The following is a 26581-nucleotide window of genomic DNA, read 5'->3' as shown; positions in this document are numbered from 1 at the left end:
AAAAAAGTGATGAAAAAGTGATAAAAAAAAAAGTGATTTAAAAAGTGATGAAAAAAGTGTCAAAAAGTGAAGTGACTAAAAAGTGATGAAAAAGTGATGAAAAAAGTGACAAAAAGTGATTTAAAAAGTGATGGAAAAAAGTGTCAAAAAGTGATGAAGAAGTGACTAAAAAGTGATGAAAAAGTAATGAAAAGTGATGAAAAAGTGATAAAAAAAAGTGATGAAAAAGTGACTAAAAAGTGATGAAAAAGTGATTTAAAAAAGTGACAAAAGTGATGATAAAGTGATGAAAAAGTGATGAAAAAGTGATGAAAAAGTGATAAAAAAAAGTGATTTAAAAAGTGATGAAAAAGTGTCAAAAAGTGAAGTGACTAAAAAGTGATGAAAAAGTGATGAAAAAAGTGACAAAAAATGATGAAAAAGTGATAAAAAAGTGATGAAAAAGTGACTAAAAAGTGATGAAAAAGTGATGAAAAAAGTGACGAAAAAGTGACTAAAAAGTGATGAAAAAGTGTTTTAAAAAAGTGACAAAAGTGATGAAAAAGTGCTAAAAAGTGCTAAAAAGTGACTTAAAAGTGACTAAAAAGTGATGAAAAAGTGAAGAAAAAAGTGATGAAAAAAGTGACTTAAAAGTGACTTAAAAGTGACGAAAAAGTGATTTAAAAAAGTGACAAAAGTGATGAACAAGTGATAAAAAAGGTGATGAAAAGGTGATTAAAAGTGATGGAAAAGTGACAAAAAAGTAATGAAAAAGATATTAAAAAAAAGTGACAAAAAAGTCAGGTAGTATGGCAGCTAATATGGCAGCTTGTGTCATGCGACCGACAAAACATGATTGCTTAGGGGTGACAGTGGACGGTAGAGCGGGTCGCCTCATGATTGGGTGGGTTGGGGGTTTCGAATCTCGGCTCCTGCTGGTGCGCACTCTTGTTGTGTCCTTGGGCAAGACACTTCACGAACGTTATACCTCCAGTTTCTGCAGACATGTCTGGTTTATGAATGGGTGAGTGGTTCTTTGATGTAAAGACAAAACACCTTACCAGCAATTGGCCTTCTCTCATTTTTTTGGTTTACTTTACGGAAGGGCCAACCTTAACGCATATAAATGGGCTTTACAATGATGTAGAATGAGGACTATTAACTTAGCTGTCAGTCTATACCAAAGGGCGTTGGCTACAGTATCTTACCACCACTGAGTATGGTGTGAATGAATGTAGGTGTAAGCCATTATTATTATTATTATTATTATTATTATTATTATTATTATTATTATTATTATTATTATTATTATTATTATTATTATTTTTATTTTTAGTAGTAGTAGTAGTAGTAGTAGTAGTAGTAGTAGTAGTAGTAGTAGTAGTAGTAGTAGTAGTATTCATAGCACTATTGTTGTGCTAACCTACATTCTATATGCAGCTTTAAAACAACTTTACCATCTTTTTGTGGATAGTTTCACACATTTAGACACCTTTTTGAGCATCTATGAGACTTTTTTTTATTGCATTTTGTTGGACCACCAAGGAAAGATGATACTTTTTGATCATTAGTTAGCATTTTCTCCACTTCAGCTTTATCCAAATCTAGGCCAGTGTAGTACCTCATTTGAAAGCTAATTGACCTACAAAACTGATCTAAATTGATCTTTTTCCTTGCGTTGTTGCCGTGTTGTCATCGCTTTTTTTATTGCGTGTTTGTCACATTTTTGCCACTCTTTGGTTGAGTTTTTGTGGCTTTTTGGATGGACTTTCATCGCTTTTTTTGTAACCTTTTTGTCCTCGTTTTGGTCGCTATTTTGACACTTTTTTCCCAGAAGCTTTTAGATTTGGGTAAAGCCAAACTGGAGAAAATGTGCTCAGTTCCGGTGGGGTTTAAGAGGTTAAAGCAACTCTTAAAAATCAATGGTTAGCCGCTCTACCCTCCTACGGCTGAAAAAACAACCACATGGATCAGTGATGCATCAAATTACTGCCTCTTAATAACATTGGCTAAGATTTATAATGCGTTAGATGAAATACGAGTTTCCACAACAAAGGCCGTTGCTTTAATAAAGTCATTCGATTTCGTAACATCGAAAAACCCCTGAAGCCCATTTTTCTTATATCCTCCTTCCAGCTTCCTCTTCCATAGGACACTCCCCCCTGAGCCGAGTGTGGGAACCAAGATCTCAGGTGTGTCGTCAGGTGAGCCCCGCCCCCTTCCCCCTCCACAGGTAAGCCCCGCCCACACCTGCACCCTGACTCTCCGGCGTGTATAAAGTGTGTGTCATGCCTGGACTGCGTCAGACTGCTGCGTAACGACTGGAGTACATTTCAGAAGATGAATTCCTTCACAGCTGTGTTTCTGCTGGGGCTTCTCGCTCTGGGGCACGCCACTCCTCTCACAAGTAAGTCTGACAAACCTGAACTTAGAACAGCTTTTCTGTTTATTATCAGCATTGGTTATACTCATGTGAACTTTGTTTTCATTGTAAGTAGTGATGGGATTTATAGCTCTTTTCTGGGAGTCTTTGGGATCTGTTCATTTCAAAGAGCCGTTCAATCTAACATGTTAATAACGGCAGCCAGATAACTCACAATATCGAAGACGTGATCGATAAAAAGGCACTTTTTAAATATGAATAATCTAAAATCACTATGTACGCTTTGAAAAAACGTGATGGTGAATGAAATCTTGCGCCACAGCTAATAAAAAGAGGCTGCAACTGTCTGATAAATCATTTCCAGTGCATTTAGCTGTGACTTTAGAGCAAAAAGCTCTCACTTGTGTCGCCTGCTCCGTCGTTGGGCTGATTCTTGTGTTCGATCGAGGGAGTTCTGGAAAAAAAGATCTGTCTCTGCTTCACAATCGGTCACGGACGCTACATCACTGATTATAAGTTCTTTCACTAACAACAAACAACCATTATGAATCATTTTCGGCATGTACGCGAAAACAAACCTCTGCTGCGTCTCAACATTGCATTGATTTGCATATGTAAATCTGTCAAATGAGGCTTCCGTTCTCGGTTACTCCCACCTACGCACTTTTGCTGCTGCTGATAATGAATCTGTTCAGATAAAGGGGTTTCAAGCATCACAGTCAGAGCATGACGTCCCACTTAATCAAAGCCCACCCCATTGCTTTTGTTGTGCAATCGGATCAAACACGTCACTCACCTTTGCCTGGATTGGTTAATCGCTCTTGGGACTATGATGGTTTGCCCCACCTCTGAGCCTGACTGGGAAGTGAGCGGAAAAGCGATGGGATTGTAAAGCGGCCTGTAATATGCCGTTAAGTTGGTAGTCTTTAAAGGGACTATACGGAGTTTAAAAATGTTAAAATGTATTTTCCTCCCCTTACATGTTCCAGCCCAGACAATTCACCACCTGTAAAATCCTGCACTGTCACTCAAAAGGTTACTTCGGGTCCAAATTGCCGTCATGCACGAGCTTAATTTAGAAGGTGCAGTTACACACATGACCTGAGGTGGCAGTAGTGAGTATAAAATGGCCTTCTTGCATCTCACCCCTTTTAAAGCTCATCATAAGCCCGTACTTTTCATACAATATCGTGCTTTTTTTGTTCGAAACTGCAACTATGCCCTTTTTGATTGCCAGGCCTTTGCTATAGACGAAAACATAGCGTTGATATCGAAGCTTTTTAGTTTCCTTTTAGTGAGTCTCGAGCTGTAATGTAAGCTCGACGTCCTGCTGTGAACCCTGACTCAGCTTCTTTTTTTTCTTTTTTTTTTTGAGCTTATGAACGCGTCGGGAAGTGTCAGGTTGAGGGACAAAACACAACTTCTTTTGTTGAAAAGTGTGGTGCTGGTGCGAGTGAAAAGCTTCTGGAATGAGACCGAAACCAATAAGACTTGCTTGGTGATTTAATTTATTTTGTTGTGCTAGAAAAAATGAGGGACTACAGCAAAATACAGTGCAGTTGCAAATCAAAAATAGGTCAAAAACGGAGGTGATTAAGATGACTGTGGCAAATAGGTCATGCTTAAAAGGTTAAGTGAATCTTTCCTCCAAAACGTACTGAAATATGACTCATCTAATTGCAATATTAGTCATGATTAGGCACTTTGATCCATGTCCAAAATTGTCTAATACTTTCTCCTTCATGATGAGCCAAAAAGCATGTTAATATTTGCTGTTTGGGGAGTGCCTCATCATCCTTTTCTTTTTTGGCGACTCACGAGTGTTAGTCAGCTAATGATTACCGAGCCGCTCCTCTCCACAAGTTTAGACAAGAGGCGGCTTTGTGGTCACCGCGGAAACTTTCCTCACCCGTTCACGCAACACTTGTACCGGTCAACGGGAAGCGCTTTTCACAGACTTTTCGAGACGTTCCTAGGTTTTTTCTCACAATCGCCTGATATCAACTTCAGACGTGTAGGTTAGGTCTTTGCAGCTCACACACGTTTGGAGGTCAATGCCGATGTGCACCAGCGATACTTTTAACCTCTTAACTCCCACTTGAACTGAGCCCATTTTCTTCGGTTTTGCATTACCCAAATATAAAAAAAGCGACAAAAAACAAGGCTAAAAAGTGATTAAAAAAAAAAAGTCACAAAGAAGACATGCAACAAACAATGTACAAAAAAACAGTGAAAAATTGACTCAAACATAACAAAAAAGTGTCCAAAAGAGCAACAAAATCTATGACAACACGACAAAAAAGCAACAAAAAAGTGACCGAATAACAATGGGAATAGATGAAAAGGCAAAAAATGAATCAAACACGACAGAAAAGAAACAAAAAAGTGAAAAAGCACAAAAATAATGAAAACCCGACAAAAAAGCAACAAAAAAGTGACTGAAAAACTATGGAAAAAGATGAAAAGGCAACAAAAAACGACTAAAACACGACAGATAAGAAGCAAAAAAGTTACAAAAACACAAGTGTCCAAAAATAGACAAATAAGTGATGAAAAAGCAACAAAATCTATGAAAACACAACAGAAAAGAAACAAAAAAGTGACCAAAAACTATGGAAAAAGATGAAAAAGCAACAAAAAAACGACTAAAACACGACCCAAAAGAAATCAAATAGTGACAAAAACACAAGTGTCCAAAAATAGACAAATAAGTGATGAAAAAGCAACAAAATCTATGAAAACACGACAGAAAAGAAACAAAAATGTGTCAGAAAAACTATGGAAAAAGATGAAAAGGCAACAAAAAAACGACTAAAACACGACAGAAAAGAAACAAAAAAGTGACAAAAACACAAGTGTCCAAAAATAGACAAATAAATGATGAAAAAGCAACAAAATCTATGAAACACGACAAAAAAAGCAATGAAAAGTCAGTCAAAAAGATCAGTTTTGTAGGTCTTAGCTTTCAAATGAGGCTGTAAACTCCAGTCAAAAAGATTTGGGTGAAACTGAAACTGAAGAAAATGTGCTCAGTTAAGGCGGGGGGTAAGAAGTTAAAGGGGCTAGATGCAAGTTGGCCATTTTATACTCACTACTGCCACCTCAGGTCATACGTGTAGCTGCACCTTCTATATTATATTGTGGTGAACAGGTCTGGGCTCATTCTACACATTAGGACATGGCTGGAACATGTAGGGGGAGGAATATACATGATTTTAATATTTTTAAACTCCCTGTACTGAACTGTGACAGCAGGGGGCGCTTTATTCGGGGCATAGGGCTGATTTATTCAGGACGTTCATGTTTAGTAGGTACTTTAGAGGAGGCATCTCTTATGGTTCTGAAATTATAAGCAAAACTCTGCAACATAAAACATACGAAAAATGGTCCGAGTCTCCAAGGTGTACAAACCACATGGAAAGTCTCTGTCCCTTTCAATTCTGGAGATATCAGGATCAATCTCTACACCTTTAAAGCTCACAATCCATCACCGGACCGGTTCTGAGCAGTTCTGCGCTCAGAGTGTTCATCACGGTGCCAAACAATTTCCCAGCATGAATGTGAAAGCTTGTTTTCATTGCTTTATAACGTGTTATTCCCACCACTGTCTGCAGAAGGAGCTCACGGGCAAATTCAAATCCAGATCGCTTTTTTCTGTCTTTTCTTAACAATTTCTAAAATGTCAATAAGTCTTCAAAATATCCTCACTATTGAAGTTGTATATACTTTCAAATCCGTCATTGCATTTCTTGTAAAAGTACCATAACCTGGAAATGTCTATTGTGGAATGTCCAACACTCGACTCTATTTGTTCACTGCCACTCGAAGTGTTTACCTGCGACTAAACAAGCACGAGAGCTCTGGAGTATTTTTCCTCAACCCACTTGTCATTCTTTTCCAGCCGTGACCCAGGTCCCACGGACGGACGAGGACTTCTTCCGCGATGCTGTGACCGACGGCTTCTTAGTGGACCAGAATCTTCTGACCTCCCTGACCACCACGCAAGCCCCCCGTGAAGAGACGACTCCCCTGGTGACCACCACGACCCAGGAACGCCCCACGGCTGCGGGTGAAGAGAGCGCCGCGGTTGATCACGGCACCACCGCTGAACCTGAAGAAGGTGCCGAGGCTGAGGGTGAAGATGGCGTCCCGGATGAGGAGGGCAGCGCCATGGGGAGCGTTGGGAGAGTCCTGAGGCACTCGGAGAACGACGGAACTACCACTGTTGAGCCTCTGCAGAGCGCTTCCATGACGACACCACCTCCACAGGTAGAGAATAGACTACAGCAGTGATTATTAGCAGATGCCATTTTCCCCCAATATGATCCGATGCCGATACCGAACACCAATCCAATACCTCGACTGGAAAGGAAAACAAAAGCAAGGCCTGTAAAAAGATCAATCAATCAATCAAACAAAACAATACGCCTGGCATACCCTCCCATATATATTATATATAAATAGATGTCAGTTAAAAGCTGAGCTAAAAAGGTGGGTCTTGAGCCTGCTCTTAAAAACATGGAGCGAAGGGGCCGTGAAGGTTCGTAAGGTAAAAGCAGTTCTGAAAGATAAGAAGGACCAAGACCATTAAGACATTTAAAAAAAAAAAAAAAGAACAATTATAGAATAATTCAATAAGAACTTTAAAGTCGATCCTGAAACACATGTGGTCCTGCCTCCTGGTCTTCGTCGGGACATGAGCTGCTGAATTTTGTAAAAGTTGTAAATACTCTTTTTGGGAAGATCAGAAAGCAGGGCATTACAGTAGTCGATATGATAAAAGCATTAGCGTCTCCGTGTTGGCCCGAGAGAGAATGGGGTGAACTCTGGCTATGTTCTTTAGATGATAAAAACCTTTGTGACCTATGTGTGGAATAAATGTCAGCTCAGAGTCAAAAATTACAGAGAAAGTTTTCTGAATTTGATCTAAAATGCAGCTAAAAAGTGCATCTATTGGCCTGGTGTCATCAGGAGACATGGAAATGTACGACTGCAAGGCCTGAGTGCACTTCTGCGAAAGCTTTCATCTGTTTGTCCTTATTTAGCAAAAATACATCGGAAAATTAGACTGGATATCCGCCAATGCTAGAAAAATCTGTGGTATCGTCATGTTATCTGATACCAGTATCGGAAAACAACCCTTATTGACATTTGTGATCATGTTGAGATATATCATATCAGGCCTGTATAATGCTGTGTTCAGCATTATTCAGGCTTTCTGAGTTTTTGAGACATAAGCTTTGCTACTTAAGGGTGCTCTAGGTGTCCAAAGGTATTCCAAATGTTTGTATGGATGCTATTGGGAAAGGCATCCAAACTGCAAATCAGCAATGTATTTTAAGTCATACAGCCAAAGAATTTGTTAAAGATTGTAAACAGGACAAGTTTGACTTCATGGTATCAATATCATCATCATTCTAAAATAATTCTCATATTTATGTTTCATGTTTTCTGACATTCCCAGCATGAGGACCAAAGCACCACAGAGCCGAGTGCAGAGAGAGCCATCACAGAGGTCTCTCTCAAAAACATGTTCGAGGAGGGCTCTGGAGACGAGACGACTACAGCCGCCACCACCACCACGGAGAAAACCTCCATCGCATTTCCAAGCCTGTTCCCTGAGAACGAGGGATCTGGGGAGCCGCTGACCACCACCATCAGCGGGGAGATCCATAAAGGAAGAGGAATGATCTTAATGGAATCATCACAAGGTAAATGTTATGTGAGTGAGGTGTGATAAATAGTATATTGAATGGATCGACTACGGTTCTTAGAGGATGACCAGTTTATTAGGAAAGCCTCCTCAAAACAGGATTTGTTGTTGTGGCTTAGTCTTAAAAGCACCAGAAGTTTATTTTCTAAAGTAATAATAGTTGAAAACAGAAACGGCTTTGGTGGATGAAGCTTCTCAGTTGTTTGATCAAGACAGGACTAAACAGTGGTGTTTTAATGGGCATGACCTTTTCTCATTTTGCAGATGAGTCGACAACGACAATGACCCCCTTGACACCAAAAGCACCTGAGAGGGTCGAAGCGGTTACGGAGATGCCAAAGGGACACGTGACACCAGGTGAGACATCCAGACCATCGCTGGAAAAACTTAAGAATCCATCGTCAATTAGGGCTGGGCGATATATCGATATTTAAGATATATCGATTTATTTTTAAATGAGATCTGGAATTAGCCCATATCGATATAGTTCAAATTCAGATACGCTATTAAGTTAGAGAAACAAGAAACAGGTAATATCAAGCTGATGTTGAAAAAGGTTTATCTTAAATGAGCACTTTATTTTGTTATCTCTTTATATATATAAATGCTGCCCTCAGAAAAAAGATTGAGATATTTTATTTGTATAGGCTATTTTTATTTAAAGGGATATTTCAGGATTTTTTTTACATAGGGCCTCATTTCCTAAGTTGTTTTCTGTGGATATTATTTTTTGTAATTCATTCAGTTCTTATATTTGAAGAGTTTTCGTGGAGCTAGGCTTGTGCTAGGCTAGTGCATGTCTATGGTATCAGCTAGCCCTGCATTAAAAACAGTCTGACCCGCTCCACAGTGCACCTGAGGCAAATCACTTATAACGCCAGACTAACCATATAAATGTCTGTGACGATAGAATGTTTTTTGGAATATAGGTGACCTTGCATCACATGAATGATCGCATTTTGAGGGACTATTTTCTAGCAGATCACTCCGCCGCTGCGTAGCTTATACAACCACCAAGCTGATGCTGCTCAAATATAAGTTATTTTAAATGCAAAATGGTTGAAACAGACATTTATATTTTTAGTGAGTCAGACTGTTTTTAATGCAGGCTAGCTGATACCATAGAAATGCGCTAGCCTTGCTCTAGCCTAGCGCCACAAAAACGTTTGAAATATAAGAACTGCATGAATTACAAAAAAAAAAAATACCTCCAGAAATCAGCAACAATCTGGATAACTAGGAAATGAGGCCCTATGTCAAAAAATCCTGAAATATCCCTTTAAGATATTATTTTTATTTAAATGTGCACCATACAGAGCTTTGTTATACTCGTATTTGGCTTTGACTTAATATTTCACTTCACAGCTCTCACTTTGCTGAAAAAAATATCGGGATATATAACGTATATCGATGTTCAACCTAAACATATCGCCCAGCCCTAAGCATTGATTATCAGGCTGACTTACGCAAAGCTATCACCATTTAATGCCCTCATAATAATCACAAATTTAGTATCTGTAGTCTTTAATTAATAATATAGTTAATATAGTTTTCCTTTTCTTCCTCTTTTCTTATTTTTATTCACAATTTGTGTCTGTGTCCACTTCAGACTGGGTCATCATCCTGGGCTTCCTCGTCGGGATTGCCGTCTTGGTGCTTCTTTGCGTTGCTATTGCCACCAGAGACAAGTAAGTTCAGCACAATAATATAATAATATCCGTGTTCTGTTTATGTTGCCACGTAAAAAAAAGACGTTGACTCTTCATGTCTTTGTTTTTAGATGGAATGGCCCAAACCAGTTTAACCAGACGGGCGTCACGGATCAACTGGTGGAAGAGGAGAAGGCACTGGAGATGGAGACGTTTATACATAATGAGCTGCCAAAGGAGAACGGCAAAGCGGAGGAGTACACCGTCATCCCATTAGACGAGCTTCCAGACAGTTACTCGTCATAGGATCATTATGAGGGGAAATGAAACCCAGGATACACAGATCGGAGATGAGCCCAGCAATTAATGGCCGGGGCAGACGGAGAGGGCAGGTTCGGAGCTGGTCTGAATGACTTGTGAATGCCCAGTCTGCTGCTGACCACCATGCACTGATGCCACTTATTTCAAAGCTTCTTCTTGTTGTTGTTGTTGTTGTTGTTGTTGTTGCTGCTGTGTTTTTTATAAAATGTGTTGTGTGTGTTATGTCTGTTTTGTATTTTATAGTAACTTAAATTAAAGTTTTTTTCTCCACGGAACCCGAATTTTGATTTTTTACTTTCTATGAGACCAAAATATTTCTTCATAATTTAAAGGGGCTAGATGCAAGTTCCCCATAGGTTGCGTTCATGTGACATCACAACATTCTAAAGAGCCTATAGATACAGAAGGCATCTCGTCATAGAAGGGGGCGTGGCTTCGCCGAGGGGGAAAATAGAATCTTTAGAGAAACACAATTTTCCACTCTTTTTAGCCATTTTCTGTTGGAATATGAACTTATTTATCACACATAAATAAAGTCAAGTGTAAATCAGGCCCATATGGATCTTTTGTCGCAACAGATTGTTCAGTAGAAGTGAAAAAACGGCAGTTGTAGCAAGCGCTAGCTAACCGTTAGCATTAGCCCGATGCTAACATGTAGCATCAAGTTAGCATTCTCCGTTATTCATGTATTTATGGGCTGTTGAACCACTTTGCTCCTCCCCATGTCTTTGTATCATTATTTAGTAGAAAACTATATTCATAATTCAGCATTTGCTAAAGTAGTTTTGAATAATTAGAGTAAATTTACATTTTTTCAAAATTGTTTTCCCCCTTAACTGTTTTCAAAAATGACCATATATGGGCGATTCCAGAGATACCGTCTGTATCTATATATAATAGTTTAAAGTTGAGCTGGAGGGCAACTGATGGTAACTATAACTGCAGTAACTGATAAAATGCATATATGTATGTCTTTGTTTTTTGGCTCATATCTCAGTCATTACTGGAGGAATCCACATGAAACAAAAACTGTCACAAAGTTCATTATTTCCTCTGTCAGCAATTATGAACTAATGTCCAATTATTTTCTCCGAAAAATGTCAAAAAGTGGTGACAATATGCGAAAACATGAGCGTGATGTTGACTTTCCGACATAAAAATAATATCACAGGTTTGTGAATCCAATCACGATCAAATACTGATGAGGAAAACATTTGTAATTTTTCGTTTTGGAGATTTCTTACAAAAACTGCATTTCCCCATAGAGTTGCATTGGCCCTGCCCTCCATCTGACATTATGATATCATCACATTCTAAATCGTGAAAGCCACCTATTGTATACTCACTACTGCCACCTCAGGTCATACGTGTAACTGCAGATTCTATATTAAGCTCGTGCATGACGGCACTTCGAACCCGAATTAACACCTTTTTCAGTGACAGTGCAGGATTTTAGAGGCAGTTGTGGTGAACAGGTCTGGGCTCATTCTACACATTAAGACATGCTGGAACATGTAGGGGGAGGAAAATACATAATTTTAACATTGTATAGTCCCTTTAAGTCAAATTGATATTTTTAACTGACTAAAATTAGACTAAAACTTAATTAAAAGTTGTTTATGAGACTAAATCTATGACTAAAATATTTTTCGTCATTTTGACCCGAAAGCCACTGGAGCCCGCGGCCTATCAAAGTGACCCAAAAGCCACTGAAGATTTTTGTAAAAAGAAGCAGAAAAAATATGAATGTATGGTTATTTTAAGGCTCTCTTTTGGAGTATACATATTTTGACATTAGGGTCTTGAAAGGGTGCAAAATTAAGGGCCACACGAGAGTTAAATCCATTGTCAAAGGAACAGGTTTGTGCTTTAATCATACGGAGAAGAAACCTTGATTAGCTATGATTATAATAAATATTGTAAAGGCAAAATTGACTAAATTTACATGCAATTTTAGTCTGAAATATGTTGCGTTCAGGTGACGTCACAACATTCTGAAGAGCCTACTTTAACATTGAGGTGGAGCAACTGAATATGACTATGGCGTAACTATGGTAACTGTCAATATTTAGATTTCTAGTCTCAGTTTATTGCTAATTTCTCTGTAATTCCTGGGCCAATTCACATAAAATAAAAAAGTCATCTCTTCCATCACATATGAACTATGGTGTAATTATTTCCTTCAAAAGTGGAGACAATATTCAAATATGCGTGATGTTGCCCAACAGAAAGGACTTTCAGCCATAAGAATAATGTGGCAGGTTTGTGAATCCAGTCACTATGAAATACTGTACTTCGTTGCAGGGATAAATCTTGACTTGTCTTTTCCCACACAGTTACGTGCACCAATCACCAAGATGATTGACTTATGATTCTTAATTGTTTAATCCTTTTTAAAGGGGGGGTATTATGCTAAATCGACTTTTTCAAGCTTTACATCATGTTATTATGTCATTCCCTCATTAAAAACATGCCTGAAGTTCACATATTTTTGAGTAATCTGTAAAAACTCTGATGGCAGCCATTTTAGGGATAGGTTTGCCTGAGTCCTCCTAGGAACGCCCCCACCTCCTGGAGACGCCTCCGAGCTTTCGTCACCAGCCGAGTAACCAACCACTGCTCCTCAGCAGAGTGTGGCGGGGGCGTGTCGGAAAGGGTCAGAGATTCTTAAAGAGACAGAGGCCTATTTCAAGACATTCACTACAGCCATTTTGAGAGAGCAATTTTATACAAGGCAGTTATTCTAATTTACTGCATTTACTACAGACCAACAGAAGGTTTCGTCATCATTAATAATAATAATAAATAATAATACATTTCATTTGTAACGCACTTTTCATTCAGAGAATCTCAGAGTGCAACAAGACAACACACACATTAAAAACATCAACAATTATAAGCTTTCTTAAAAAGGAAAGTTTTCAATTTAGCTTAAAAAAAGTCCAGGTTTTTTGTTTCCCTCAACTCCACGGGGAGGCTGTTCCAAAGCCTTGCTGCAACAGAACAAAAGGCTCTGTCCCCCATGGTTCGGCGTTTAGTTGAAGGAACATGGAGGTGGAGGCTACTGGATGACCTGAGGGTGCGGTTGGAGGGTTTCCGTGATATGAGTCCGTGCAGGTATTGTGGAGCATGACCAGTGATGCATTTATGGGTGAGTAGCAGGATTTTGTAGTCGATCCGGGCAGAAACTGGGAGCCAGTGCCGTGAAAACAGAACGGGTGTGATGTGCTCATACTTCCTGGCTCGCACAAGTAGTCTCGCTGCACTGTTCTGTATGTACTGGGAGTCTCTGGATGTCTTTGGCAGGGAGCCCAATAAAAAGTCAGTTACAGTAGTCCAGCCTTGAGGAAACAAAGGCATCATTGTAGTGTGCTATAGACTGGTGCTATGTGATTGAAAAAAGCATAATACCCCCTCTTTAAATGACATTCGCCCAGTCCAAAGACATTGTTCGTGAAGTGTGTTGCTTTGGGGGATCACATTGGCCAAAAGATTTGACACCTGGGACAGATCCTGTGTTAAACGCGGCAAAATCAATGGTTTTGGACAAATTCATGGAGACATGGGACGAAGGCTTCAAACCTGGGACTGTCCCGGATAAACTGTGACGTCTGAACTGTCTCGCCTCCAGGGCTGGACTGGACATCGGGCCGACGTTCTTATGGACCACACCGGGCCCACATTAGAAACTGACACATGTAGTGACGCTGAGACCATTATTAGGATGCCATTGTCCAACTCGTTCATTAGGCCGATTAGGTGCCTTTCAGACCCCTCCGTTGGTGCGTTTTCTTGAGTTATGGTTCCCAGATAGATCTCGTTTATGAGCAATGTGCCTCTTGGATATAACATAACTCCTGCCCCTCACATTATTAAGGTTTATCTTATCTAATGTGCCAATATAAGTGAAAAGAGTTTATTGTAATACCCTCCAGGGACCACAGAACCTCAGACCTCTATTTGTGTACATTTTAGACAAATAAAGAAGTGCATGATGGGAGTTGTTAGGTGACCTCCTGCCCTCCTGCCCCTGGTCGTCTTCTGGTTCCCATTGCAAGGATTTACAATGTTTTTGCCCTTTTGGGACTTCAATTCTCTAACTCCGTGGTGAGTTTTACCATTTCATTACTCAAGTCTACAGTGGGATAATTTGGTTGGTGTGTCGCAGTCGTGAGAGGAACCTCATTAACTGAACTCACATTTTAAGATTGTTTTGGCATTCTACAAATGTTGCAGGAAGTTGTAGACGACAAGATTAAAGTGGTGAGTGCTATGAGGCGTTAGCTTGAATTCATCAGAAGCAACATGTAGCTATTGTCCACAGTTTGGTAGCCTATACTGTTTTGTTCAAGGGCTTATTGTATTGCTTATGTGCTCTATTATTGCAACGAAAATGGCAGATTTTTTACAGGGCCAAAAAGTGTCAACACTTTGGCAAAATATAACCTTTCAGATGAAAAATGTTTAGAAACTAAACAGACTGAATGTGCAGGATTAGTCAAACATATCCACGTATGTTTTAACTGGGTAACAACTTTAGCATAATTAGCATTAGCGATATGCAAAACCATTCTTAACAGCCATGAAAGAAATTACTGGAGACCTTATAGGGAGAGAAAATAAGGAAAGAAACACATTATTCATAAACATTTATTGGACATGAATAAAGAGATACAAATGTTGAAATTCAGCTTATCCAGTGCATGTGTCACAGTTCAGAACAGGTGAACGCTTCCATAAACATGTACATACGTTGCATAGAAAGAACTCTGAACACATTCATAGATGTGTCATTCAGAATATTACAAAATGACTACATTGTACTTAGAAAAAAAGAAGATATAATACATGCTAAAATAAATATAATGGTTATAAAGGTCAAATGAAAACTGGAGAGTGTCAGTGCGGCTGAGGACAAACATTTTCACTACAAGAGGACTTTGTCGTACATGCGTTAAACAAGACTTTGATTCAGAACCTCATCTTTTGGCAAGATCTTGCTATTTTTTATGACTATGTGATGTGTCCAGTCAATCTTCAGTCATTAACTTTAGTTATTTCAGGTCAAAATATCTGCCAAAGATGTCAAGTTTCTTGTGCATGATATTGGTTTATTTAGTAATTATTGTACACCATAAAGTTCAGTTTATCTCCATAACTCTCCTAAAAACCCATGGCTTATTATAAGATAACTAAAATAACGCAACATTGCTAAATTCAAGTCATTTAACACATGCAGATATTTGCAGTGAGTGAATTGAACATGATCTTTGGTGAGTAAATATCCAGCACAGCTGTTATCAGTAAAAAACAGTTTATTCTCAGCAGAAACCAAACTGTAGGTCATTTTGTGTATTGTGTGAGATATAGTAGTTGAGCTCTGACCAATAGGCCTGTGCTGATGGTCAGTTACACACAAGAATGAACTTTTGTTTCGTTTTGAGACAAAACTACAGAAATCATTTACATATAAAACTGTCTTTAAAGGTTCTCAAGCTACGTTCCAAAATACAGATGTGTCAGCGAGCAAAATACATATGAGCGCTGCTCACAGCCTATAAACTCTTCACATGTTCTGACTACAGAGTATGTACACAAAGTGCAAGGAGGCACTTCAAACATTGACAAAACTGATTTTGTTCATTTACAAAAGCTCCACTTGTGCGAAACATGGATTTCTGACTTGTGAATGCTCGAAGTATCATTATTTCTAGTGAAGTGTGACAGTTAAATATGAGCTTTAAAAGTTGATGTTGAGTGAAAAACGGTTTCTAGACAGTTTCTTATAAAGAGGACAATATTATAGATAGGTCAAGGCAAGATTGAAACATATAAAAAATATCAATAACACTGTTTACAACAGCACTCTTCCCAGCCCTGCACATGCATACCCACACCTGAGGAGCTTACACATGTAAATAACACATGAACAGACCCAACGCACAGCTATTTCTGCACCCAGGCTACAAACAAGACAGAATGTACAGCATGGTGCCAAATTTAGAGTCCATTGGCTCTCCACTTATGGCCCTAAGCGCTAAGCTTCTCTTTAGGCTTGACCAGGCGTGTGACAACAGGCTGTAATCCCGTAAGTCCAACAGTCATAGGTGAGAGGTCATGCAGTACATCCTAGTGCCGCCGGGGGTGCTGTGTTCTGCCTAACAATCATATTGGAAATCCCTAGAAGCCATCAAGTATACACATGATGGAAGTAGTTTAACAAAAACTATGCTACAGCGAATCCCCAGTGTCTAAACCGCCAAGTCTGTTCCACCCGCATACGAAACCTCTTCTGTCCGCACACTTTGTCTCGCAAGTGCATTCGGAATGACATCAACAGAACCGGGAGCTGGCGCGACACCAGTAAGGCCCTGGATTGTCCAGTGTCCATGAAGCACATGACGCTTGCAGTCTGTCCCTCATGTGCACGTTCTCTTTGGTCTTTGAACTCTAGTTGGATGAATTTTGTAAGGTTGGAGGGAGGGGGGTGCTCAGGGTAAGGCGCAGCATCTCCGGAGCTCCTTCTACTCGCATCTCCATGGCTCCTCTTCGATGTAGGAGAAGGCCGTTGTCTTACCGTTTGAGCCATAGCCGACCTGTAAGCAGTGTCACATCTAACTGTGGACCAAGGCACGGTCATGAACACAGGGTTGGGCAGAGAGGCCAGAGCCATGAGCGTTTTAAGATGGTCTCCAATAGAGGATACAACTCAGAACCAGTGTTTGCAGTTGGCCATGTATTTTATGGATTCTCTGCCCAACCAGACAATTCAATATATGCAATGAATGACTGTGGTCTACTTCTGAACATCGTCAGGGACTATGGGTACAAATGGTTGAAATAGCAGTCTTTATGTCCACCATCGACTATAATTTGGTCAGGGCTGCCAAAAAATACATGTCCACTTACAACAGAGGCCAGTATGACATTGCAAATGAAGTACAACATGTACAATGCAGTGGAAATAATTTCAAAGGAAATCATTGTCAAAAAATCAAAGTTCATTGGAGTGGTTTCACAAAAACTGCTTTTTCGTGTGAAGAAAAGGTGGGTTTGCACTTGTGGACAGGGCTCACAGGTGACCAGGCGGCTCTACAGACACGACTCTATGTCAGTGAAGGTGAGGTGTACCTTGCAGTCGTCTATTAGGATTGAGTTGTGGTGAGAGTAAACGTTCTGGTTGCTGTTGTTTTCGAAGTACGACTGTGTCTTGTCCATTTCGTAGTCGTCAATCCTCGTCTGCTGAGCGTCAAGCATGTCCAGCTCGTCCTTGGACAAGTGGTAGACGATGCCCGCGCCGTAGGAGTCCCCAATCACATTCACCGACGTACGGAAACGGTCGCTGCAAGGAAGAAAATAGCAAATGCAATACAGGAGAATCAGTTATCAGGCCATTATTAGAGGCATCCTCTTCTGTAACAGTAAACCCTATAAGGTTAGCCCTAATGATGGGAGTGTTTTCAATAGACTACATCACATTGTTGCATCACATGCTTAAACAACAGATAGAGAAAAATGAAGTATGAAAAAACTAGCATGTACCCTGACGAAGACTCGAAGGAGCATTTTTAATTAAATGAAGTCATGTGAAAATAAGGGCTTTTTCATTGTAAATCATCAAAGTTTTTTCATTAATTTAGAGAGTGAAATATATTTAACTAAAGCTTTTACTCATGAAGGTAATGTCAGTGTATACAGCAAAGCTAAATAATAACAGATCCAATTTTTTCTGCTTTTCGCCATTAAAACCACTTCACTGCAGCACCATACATCCTTTCAACAACTTTTCATGTACTCAAATGGGTTTGACATATAACATATAATCAAAGCCATTAACACAATGTTTTCATTTCTTTATTCTCAAAGGGATATACTGGTGGACATTAAACAGCTGTTGATGGGTCAGAGCCATTGACTCAACATTTAACTGAGCCTTGGCCTGCCCAGTACCAGGTTGGTCTGGTCAGTGACTTTGGAGTGATCAGCAGTAAGACTGCAAGAGTAGTCCGTCACTGACTGGGCTAATGCAAATGTAGGTTTACATCAAATAAAACTGACAATTTACTTTGCTAATGGAAATATAACAGGGGGCACAGTGTCGTCTCTGTTGGCAGTGTAGATATACTCACAGGAGCCAGTCCACAGCGACCAGCAGGCTGATGTCCTGAGTGGGCAGGCCGACCGCGGTCAGGATCAGCAGCATGGTGACCAGACCCGCGCTGGGAATACTGGCAGCTCCTACACTGGCCAAGGTGGCTGTGGCACTGAAAACATATGCAACACAGACATGTTTTATTACATGGTGCAAACTAACTCTTGTCAGCCTAACAATCCTGAACCATGAATGTAAATCACAATGTTGTTCAAGTATGTGTTGTTTAGATATCTGAAACTAGGCTTCTTCTGCCTAATTTGTGTTTTCTCTTTTCTCAGTATGTCAAAGGACAACAGCAAACTGTTTGAGCTTTTAACCACGTTGTAATGTTGTATCCTCAATGAAAACACACCTGCACTGGTGTTTGGTTCGATCTGTGTATAATTTAATAATTCTAATCTAGATATTTAGACCATCTCCACACCTCTAGAATCCTTAAATCATGACGCTACTCTTAGCTTTTAAAGTTCAATCAACGGCAGCAGTCAGCCACATACACTATAGACAGGATGAAAGTATTTCACAAAAAATCAGCATAAATGAAGCTACTTTAGTTTCAAATTCCCATCCAGTTTGACAGAAAGAGCCGTCATTAGATCTAAACAAAGGTGCTGTTTCTCCACATTAGACTCACACGTCTACATGGAAGCTTACTTTTAATGTAGAAGCAAAGTAGAAGTACAGCCAATGATTTTAGGTTCTTTTTGATTTTCAAATGTCAGAACAACTAAGGTCTGGAGATGTTTTGTGGCCACATAACCAGGCACTCACCTGACAGTGACAATCTGGCCCCAGTCCAGGTCAATGGCGTTCATCTGGGCAATGAAGATCGCGGCCACGGCCTCGTACAGCGCTGTGCCGTCCATGTTGATGGTGGCGCCAACAGGGAGCACGAAGCGAGTCACTCTCTTGTCGATGCCCAGGTTCTCCTCCAGGCAGCGGAAAGTGACGGGTAAGGTGCCAGCACTGCCACACAACACACTCTCATTAGAAACAGCTCTGAATGGACTGATTAGATGATTATGGATAGGTTTCAACCGTGTTTAACATACCACAAACATAATAGAGTTTGTATAGAGGAGAAATATAGAGGAGAAGAAGATACCTTATACGGAAATACGTCACTATTATGAATCTATGGCAGCATTGTTGATGTTGCTGCTAAATAACGCGAGTAATGGCAACATTTTGAGGTGGGGGAGGTGATGTCTGCAGCTGATTAATGTAACTAATAAAGTAACTTGTAATCTAACTTAGTTGCTTTTGTGATCTGTAATCAAAGTCAGACCCACCTGGAGGCCGTGCCCAGCGCAGTGACCCAGGCCTGGAACATGCCCATGAAGAACTTGAAGGGATTCTCCCTGACGATGACGAAGTATATCAGCGGGAGGAAGATGCCTCCGTGGATGATGAGGCCGACGATGACGGTGACCATGTACATGCCCAGCTGCCGCGCCACCACCTCAAGGTCCGCGATGGAGATGATCTTCCCACAGATCAGACAGGCGATACCCAGTGGAGAGTACCTGAACGCAGCACACAGCTAAACGTCACCAACTGTCCAGGAGTCAGTCACATGAGCACATCCTAGCTCTGACCAGGTCACTTTGGCCAATGCTAACATGGATGCTAACATGGAGCATTATGCTAGCATCATCCATTGAGTACTAATGGGCTGTTGAATCACTTTGCCCCTCTCCGTGCCTTTGCATTCTTATCTAGTAGGATCATAGTAGATCATAGTAGTCATAATTCAGTATTTGTTAAAGTAGTTTGAGTAATTGGAGAAAATTTTGATTTTTCTCAATCTTTGTTTTCCGCCTCTGACTGCTTGAAACATAACCATGTATGGGCAATTCTAGAGATGCCGTCTGTATCTATAAAACACGTATAGAAAACGAGGACGCAACACCAAATGCACTTACCACATGATGGCACTAACAAGTTTCATGACGATCTCATTGAGTATGTTGAAAAACTCCAGCATGAGCCGGGCCTTCTCTCCCATCTTTCCCATGATGATGCCGAAGGCGACGAAGAATCCTATCAATCCTGTTGAACATAGGAAAGAGAAAATTACAATTAATAGTGAGATAAAGTCGGCAAAGGCACCTAAGATAGAGCCGTGATCGTAGTTGACTTAGCATTTGCACCGGATGTTGGTAAAAACTCACCCAGGACGTTCATGCCTCCTTTGAACTGCAGCGACCTCTTGAGTGTGAACTGTGGCGGTGCTCTGGTTCTGTTGGTGGGCACTGGGATTTTTGTGGTCACCGTCTGGATCTGCGCACATGGACAAATCATTACATACCAATACATGAAGCGTGTATATAAAGATTGTGTAAGAGGAAAAGTCAGTATTTTATGGAGAAATTTACAAAATAAATCCCCTCTAGTTATTTTGTACTAATCTCATGCCTGCTGTCATCTCTTAAATGTGTTGTAGAAATAATGAATGTTTTAGTATTATTGTAATAATTTTTCATACTAGACTTAACATTGGAAGAGGGTTTTCCTTCTTCTCCAAGGGTTTACAGCTCTGTTTAATGCGTAACTCATTCTGTCAATATGTTTGAACAAGGTGTGTGTTCTACAACATGAACTGTGCTGACAAAATGGATAAATCAATAAACAAAAAAGGTAAATCTCTTCATGTAAGACATTTTTCATGAATGCAACCATAGTTTTAAGTCAAACATGTCAAAAAGGAAAAATAGGAAAAGAAAAGACGCAATGACGTCTGTATCTATGGCCATCTATATAAGTTTAGCTGTAAATTGGTATTGCAGTTGTTAGCGCTCGTGTCCCAGCGAGAAGGTCCAGGGTTCGATTCCCACCTGGACAGGGCCTTTCTGTGTGGTGTTTGCATGTTCTCCCTGTGTTTGTGTAGGTTTCCTCCGAGTACTCCGGTTTCCCCTACCACTAAAAACATGTATAATAGGTGAATCCTCCAGACAGGTGATACTGATCATCAGCCTGGTTCCACATCTGGAGATGGGCCACGACCCGAGCGCAGCAGCTAGTGGTTCCTTGCGGGTCGCCCCAGCGGCGTCAGAGGATGGGTTAAATGCAGAGGACAAATTGTGCTGTACAGTTGTTGTATAATGACAAATAAAGTACCTTTGCTTTTATAGCAATGATACTCTGACTGACTGAGTTGAGGACAGAACATTACCTGCTGGAAACAGGCCTGCACCAGGTTCTCCGGGAACAGGTTGCGGATGAGGTCAAATAAGGCGTCCAGGCTGGACACCTCGTCGTTCTTCTTGCCTTGGCCCAGGTTGGCCCTCAGTTTGGGGTTTCCCGGATGGATCATCAGCACCAGGACCACGCCCAGGACGGCCGCGATCACGGTGGTGGACATGTAGTACACCATGGCCCTGGTCCCCAGGCGCCCGCTCGACTTGGCGTCTAACCCAGCCAGGCCTGCAGACAACCGGAGGAGAGAGAAGTCTATCACTGTGTCCTCGAGCAAAGGGTTTCTCAAACTATGGTCCGTGTACGGAGCACAGGTTCTCAAACTTTAAATGAAAAGGTCAGAAAAAACACAATTCACGCAAGTCAAAGGTCCGAAATATATAATATATATATATGCATCTGTTTTTAAAGAACAACATCCCATATGTTGACAATTTCTTCAATTTCAACATTCAACTTACAATAGAATCAGCAGCATGAAGGTGTCCCTCCACACCCACTACAAGGGATATTCCTGTTTTCATCACACCCACCATGACGGATATTCCTGTTTTTATCAGCAGAGAGCGCACTAAAGGTAAGACCACTCGCACTGTTAATACTTATCACCTTAGACCTCTCACCAAGGCACCGTCATCGCATAGTTCCTTAAATACTCAGCCCCCTACCACAGTAAACATGGCTCTTTTAAATGTCTACTCTCTGCCGAATAAGTCTTTTATTGTAAACGATTTGATTTTAGATAATAATCTTGATTGTTTATTTTTAACTGAAACTTGGCTGGGTGCGGATGCAAATGCCGTTCTTGCCGGGGCCTCCCCACCTAATTTTAGCAGTGTCTTTTCAACCAGAAATGGAAAAAGGGGTGGTGGGACTGCCTCTATAAGCATAAACACTCTTGCCAACAAACCTATTTTATTTGATCAATGCTCGAGTTTTGAGCACCACGCAATTTTTTCAATCAATTTTACACAGCTCTTTTAATATGATAATTTTAACCGGTGATTTTAATCTACACATAGACAACCTCTTAGACCCCATTTCAACCGAGTTCCTGAATGTTCTTGATTTTATGGATTTCACACAACATGTCACGCAGCCGACTCACAACAGAGGACACAGTCTGGACCTGGTCATCACGTATGGCCTGTCCACTACTGTGTCCTCTGTCGTCGACTTTCTCTGACCATTACTGCGTGTTTTTTTAATGTCACCGGTTTGATACAGCAAAAGTCTTTGGCAAAAATTGTGAGGAAACGTATTTTCACCCCTGAAGTGGCTGCAAAATTTATTGATGCTTTACAAGAAATACCTGCACTAACTGTGATTTTATTGTTGACTGAATTTTAACAGCAAACTACTCATTGCCCTCGATACAGATGCACCATTCAAACTTAAAAAGATTAATCCCAAACCCATTCCACCCTGGAAAAACGAGGAGGTAAAGCAACTTAAGAGAAATTGCAGGAAATGCAAAATCAACGAGTCCTATTCTCAACAATGGAAAATGTTTTAAACCTTGATTTAAACAAAACTCCTTTAAACCCCACAGACGCTCTTTGTGAGGAGTTTGCAGACCACTTCAGAGGAAACAAAGACACTATCAGATGTAATATTTTATCTGCCCAAAGTAACACGGTTCTAAATAAATCTGACTGTCTATTTTTTCCAGAGCAAACACTGGACAGTTTTGCCATGGTTAATGCAGAGATGCTTGAGTTGCCTTGTGTATGAAATGCGCGGTATAAATAAAGTTGCCTTGCCTTGCCTTGATAAAGTTTTCTCCTCAGTGAGGGCCACCACATGTCTTTTAGACCCGGTCCCAACACCGTTTTTTAAAACATTTTATGGATCTTATAGGGACGAGCTTTTAAACATGATGAGTTGCTCTCTTCAGACGGGGGTCTTCCCTGCTGCATTTAAAGGGGCAGTGGTGAGGCCCCTGTTGAAGAAGAGCAATTTGGACTGTAATGATTTTAACAATTTCACACCAGTATCCAACTTACCATTTTTAAGCAAAAACTTTATCCGACCTAATGATTTTATTACTGCACAAAATGTCTTTGAGAAATTCCAGTCTGGCTTTAGGGTAAACCACAGCACCGAGACGGCCCTTAATTAAAAATAAACTATGACTCACAGAAGGTCACAGTGTTGGTTCTCCTGGATCTGAGTGCTGCCTTTGATACAGTTGACCACACTATTCTTTTAACTCGTTTAAAACAAATCGGCCTCTCTGATGCTGTACACACATGGTTTACTTCCTACCTCACAGACAGGACATTCATGGTAAGTGTGGGTACCTTCTCCTCTGAGGTGTATTAAAAATTACATGTGGTGTGCCCCAGGGTTCAATTTTAGGCCCAGTGCTTCTAAACCTGTATATGCTCCCTCTTGGTGATGTCGTCTGAGAGAGTCATCAGTGCTAGGCCCGTTATAGCCCTAGTTTAGATCTGTTAGAACTTCTACTTGCAGCAAAAAAGTTTGAGAGCCATTGCCTTAGTGTTAGCTTCTAATCTTCACCAAATTAAGGCCTCTCAGAGAAAGTGGGAGTTTTTCCAATGCACCAAACTTGACAGGAATCCAGCCACAACAACAAAAGGCCAGCCTTCCTCCTGCCTTTGTCCAAATAGCCAAATGTATGTATTAATTATTACAACTTTAACTAATATGAAAAATAATACTTTGGCTGATTAGTTATAAAGCATGGTCCTGACCTGTGACCAGACTGGAGATGACGAGGGGCAGGATGAGCATCTTGAGCATCCTCATGAGGATCTCTCCAGGGAAGGCGATGACCATGACCACGTCTGGAGGCAGAGGGGAGATGTGCCGCAGGAGCATGCCCGAGATGGAGCCGAGGAACACGCCTGAGGGGCACAGGGCAGGAGTTTTAAGACACAACAAGATACTTAGGTCCATAAGTAATCGGACTGTGAAACGTTCTTCAAGCTCTAAATCAGTTCAGAAACAAAATTTGAAATGACTTGGTTTTAATACAGAACTGCTGGCCGTTTTGACATACAGCACTATGAAAAATTTACATTTACTTTGATGCAAATTGGCTCAATTAGTGAATTAAGATCACTTGCTGCTGTGGTTTTCCAAAGATGCGGCATATGGGCCAAAACCCTACAATTTTAATCCGGCCCCTGAAGGCAATTCTTAATTCATAAATTATTTCTAATTTGTTATAATGATATTGAAAATCTATTTCAAGTATGTGCAAGTGCAGGTAACTCATAAAATGAAAAATAAACTACATTACACTGCCTATCAGATTTTGATTAGTTCTACAGCACATTTAATTCACGACATTATGAACTGAATCTGCATGAACATGTAATTTTGTCCCAGGAAAATGCGTTTGGCACCACTGTGTTAGACTAATACCCCAGCAGGTCATGTATGTGTATGTGGATTAGTATGTTTACCAGCTCTGATCCTATTATACTCTACTGTCCAGAGGCGTATGAGGCTCTTACCTAGAATAGTGAGTGTGAGCACCATGTTCTTCATGACCTTTTCACACATGGAAGAGCACAGGGACTGGGGGGGATCCCTTCGGGGGCCATTGTGGTTCTCGTCCATCCTCACCTCCACCTGTTTCTGCATGCTGCTGCAAAGAGGGGATGGATATGTTAGACGAGCTGCTTTTCATGAGTCAGACACAGGTTAGAGTGTAAGAGTATGAGACAGTGTGTATGTTTAGAATCCACATAAAAAACTCAACATAGCATGCACATGGAGAGATTCCTGCCTTAACCTGCTCTAACTTCACACAAGCAAACAGCAGCAGTGGCTTTAAGGAACGACACTCCTCCACATGAGTATATGAAAACAAATCTGTGGACCAACACATCTTTCTTCAACTCTCAGAACATAAGTATATATTCTAACACTCCTCTTAGCATTCAGAAGGAAATGGCCGTGGATTAGTTATATCTAAAGAAGGTAAATATTTTCAATCAAAATGCATTTCTATCTTTTCTAATAACGGAGGAGAAAGTGCATCAGCTCAGTGCAACATTGTTGTACCAAAATTTGTCTAAGAAACTATTTGAAAGCAGTAGACCGATCCTTAACTCGCGGCAGTCACTTTCAAATTCAGAATTTATTTACGAAAAACATGAAGAACATAAGCTTGAAGACGATGGAAAACTGACCTAAACACTTTGTTTTCTTTACCCCCTACAGTCGTATCATACTCGACTAAAACAATCACAGTCATTGAAACATTATCTCCAAGGCTTTTGGTACCAGTTAATGAAACACCATGGAACTCTTAAACATTAATGGCATTTTCTTGTATCGCTTTGTCTTTATATATTCTTTGTAAAGTTGTTCTTTTGACTGTTTGCACTTTGGTAAGCCTTCACTCTATTACACCTAATTCTAAGGTCAGTCAAAGAACTCTTCTGAACTCAGCACAGGTATCACACCTTGTGGCAATCTGAAGAAAGATTAGTTGTAAGAAAGTGCGGAGCAGTCGAGGTGCTCTGGGATTCATTCATGTCTCTCTGTTAACTGTATGATTCCATGATTCCAATAAGGCTTGAAAAAGATGAGAGATGGGGCACTGACTGATGTTCTATAGTGCAAGTAGCCGAATTCTCCTATCAATAATGTTATTCAAAGTGCGTCTCATACTGTGATAACGCCCGTCAGATCTCAGGTCCGTTGTTCTGCTGTACCTTCTAAAGACTGTATCTAAAGTGTCTTCACTGTGGCCGACACATGGAGGAGTGTTTCCTGGATTCCACCCCGGCTCTGCCCTCGCTGACTGTGGCCTCGCTTAGCTTCAGTGGATGAACCAGGACTGACTCCTCAGTGAAAGCTTGTTGTGGTCGGCTCCAAAGCCTCTTGGGACTTAAAGGTTAAGTCTCAGGGGCAAATGAACGCACACACTTATGTAACACGTCTTTGCCTAATCCCCACACCTGGAGATGACCAAGCTAATATCACACAGCCAAACCGACCGTATAGGAACACAAATATTCTGATAAAGAACTGTGTTTTTTGACCATGGGGGTTCTTTTTTGTGTGTTTGTGACTCCATGAGATTTTAGATGTGGCGTCCATTTTGCTAAATAAACCCCATGGGATACAAACTTTGGAACCATGTCAGGAAAAAATTCTGAATAATAATAATAATAATAATAATAATAATAATGAGAGTATTA

General features: G+C 40.5%; 2 protein-coding genes across 2 annotated transcripts; one reads left to right on the top strand and one right to left on the bottom strand.

Annotated features, from left to right (window-relative positions):
• Positions 1-2166: 2166 nt before the first annotated feature.
• Positions 2167-10320, top strand: LOC306961827 (uncharacterized protein). Its single transcript, XM_079554746.1, has 6 exons — positions 2167-2386; positions 6264-6631; positions 7827-8073; positions 8340-8432; positions 9685-9763; positions 9856-10320. Exons 1-6 carry the CDS (start codon positions 2320-2322, stop codon positions 10028-10030), a joined length of 1029 nt encoding a protein of 342 aa, XP_079410872.1. The 5' UTR covers positions 2167-2319; the 3' UTR covers positions 10031-10320.
• Positions 10321-16569: 6249 nt separating this feature from the next.
• On the bottom strand, positions 16570-25013 carry slc1a2a (solute carrier family 1 member 2a; the record flags this gene model as incomplete). The annotated part of the gene is made up of 10 exons (XM_079555552.1): positions 16570-16641; positions 17177-17387; positions 18175-18309; positions 18972-19166; positions 19493-19726; positions 20126-20252; positions 20375-20483; positions 21376-21626; positions 24116-24268; positions 24884-25013. 10 exons carry the CDS (start codon positions 25011-25013, stop codon positions 16570-16572), a joined length of 1617 nt encoding a protein of 538 aa, XP_079411678.1.
• Between the last annotated feature and the right edge of the window lie 1568 nt (positions 25014-26581).

The sequence above is a fragment of the Gobius niger genome (genome assembly GCF_951799975.1).
Source record: "Gobius niger genome assembly, chromosome: 4".
Lineage (NCBI taxonomy): Eukaryota > Metazoa > Chordata > Actinopteri > Gobiiformes > Gobiidae > Gobius > Gobius niger.
The sequence above is the reverse complement of the archived record's forward strand: the minus strand, read 5'-3'. Positions and strand labels throughout refer to the sequence as shown.

Excerpts from the sequence above, each read along its gene's own strand:
- LOC306961827 (XM_079554746.1), top strand. The coding sequence starts at position 2,320 with ATGAATTCCTTCACAGCTGTGTTTCTGCTGGGGCTTCTCGCTCTGGGG. Across the intron at positions 6,632-7,826 it reads TGACGACACCACCTCCACAG|CATGAGGACCAAAGCACCAC; the intron begins GTAGAGAATAGA and ends TGACATTCCCAG. Across the intron at positions 8,433-9,684 it reads AAAGGGACACGTGACACCAG|ACTGGGTCATCATCCTGGGC; the intron begins GTGAGACATCCA and ends TGTCCACTTCAG.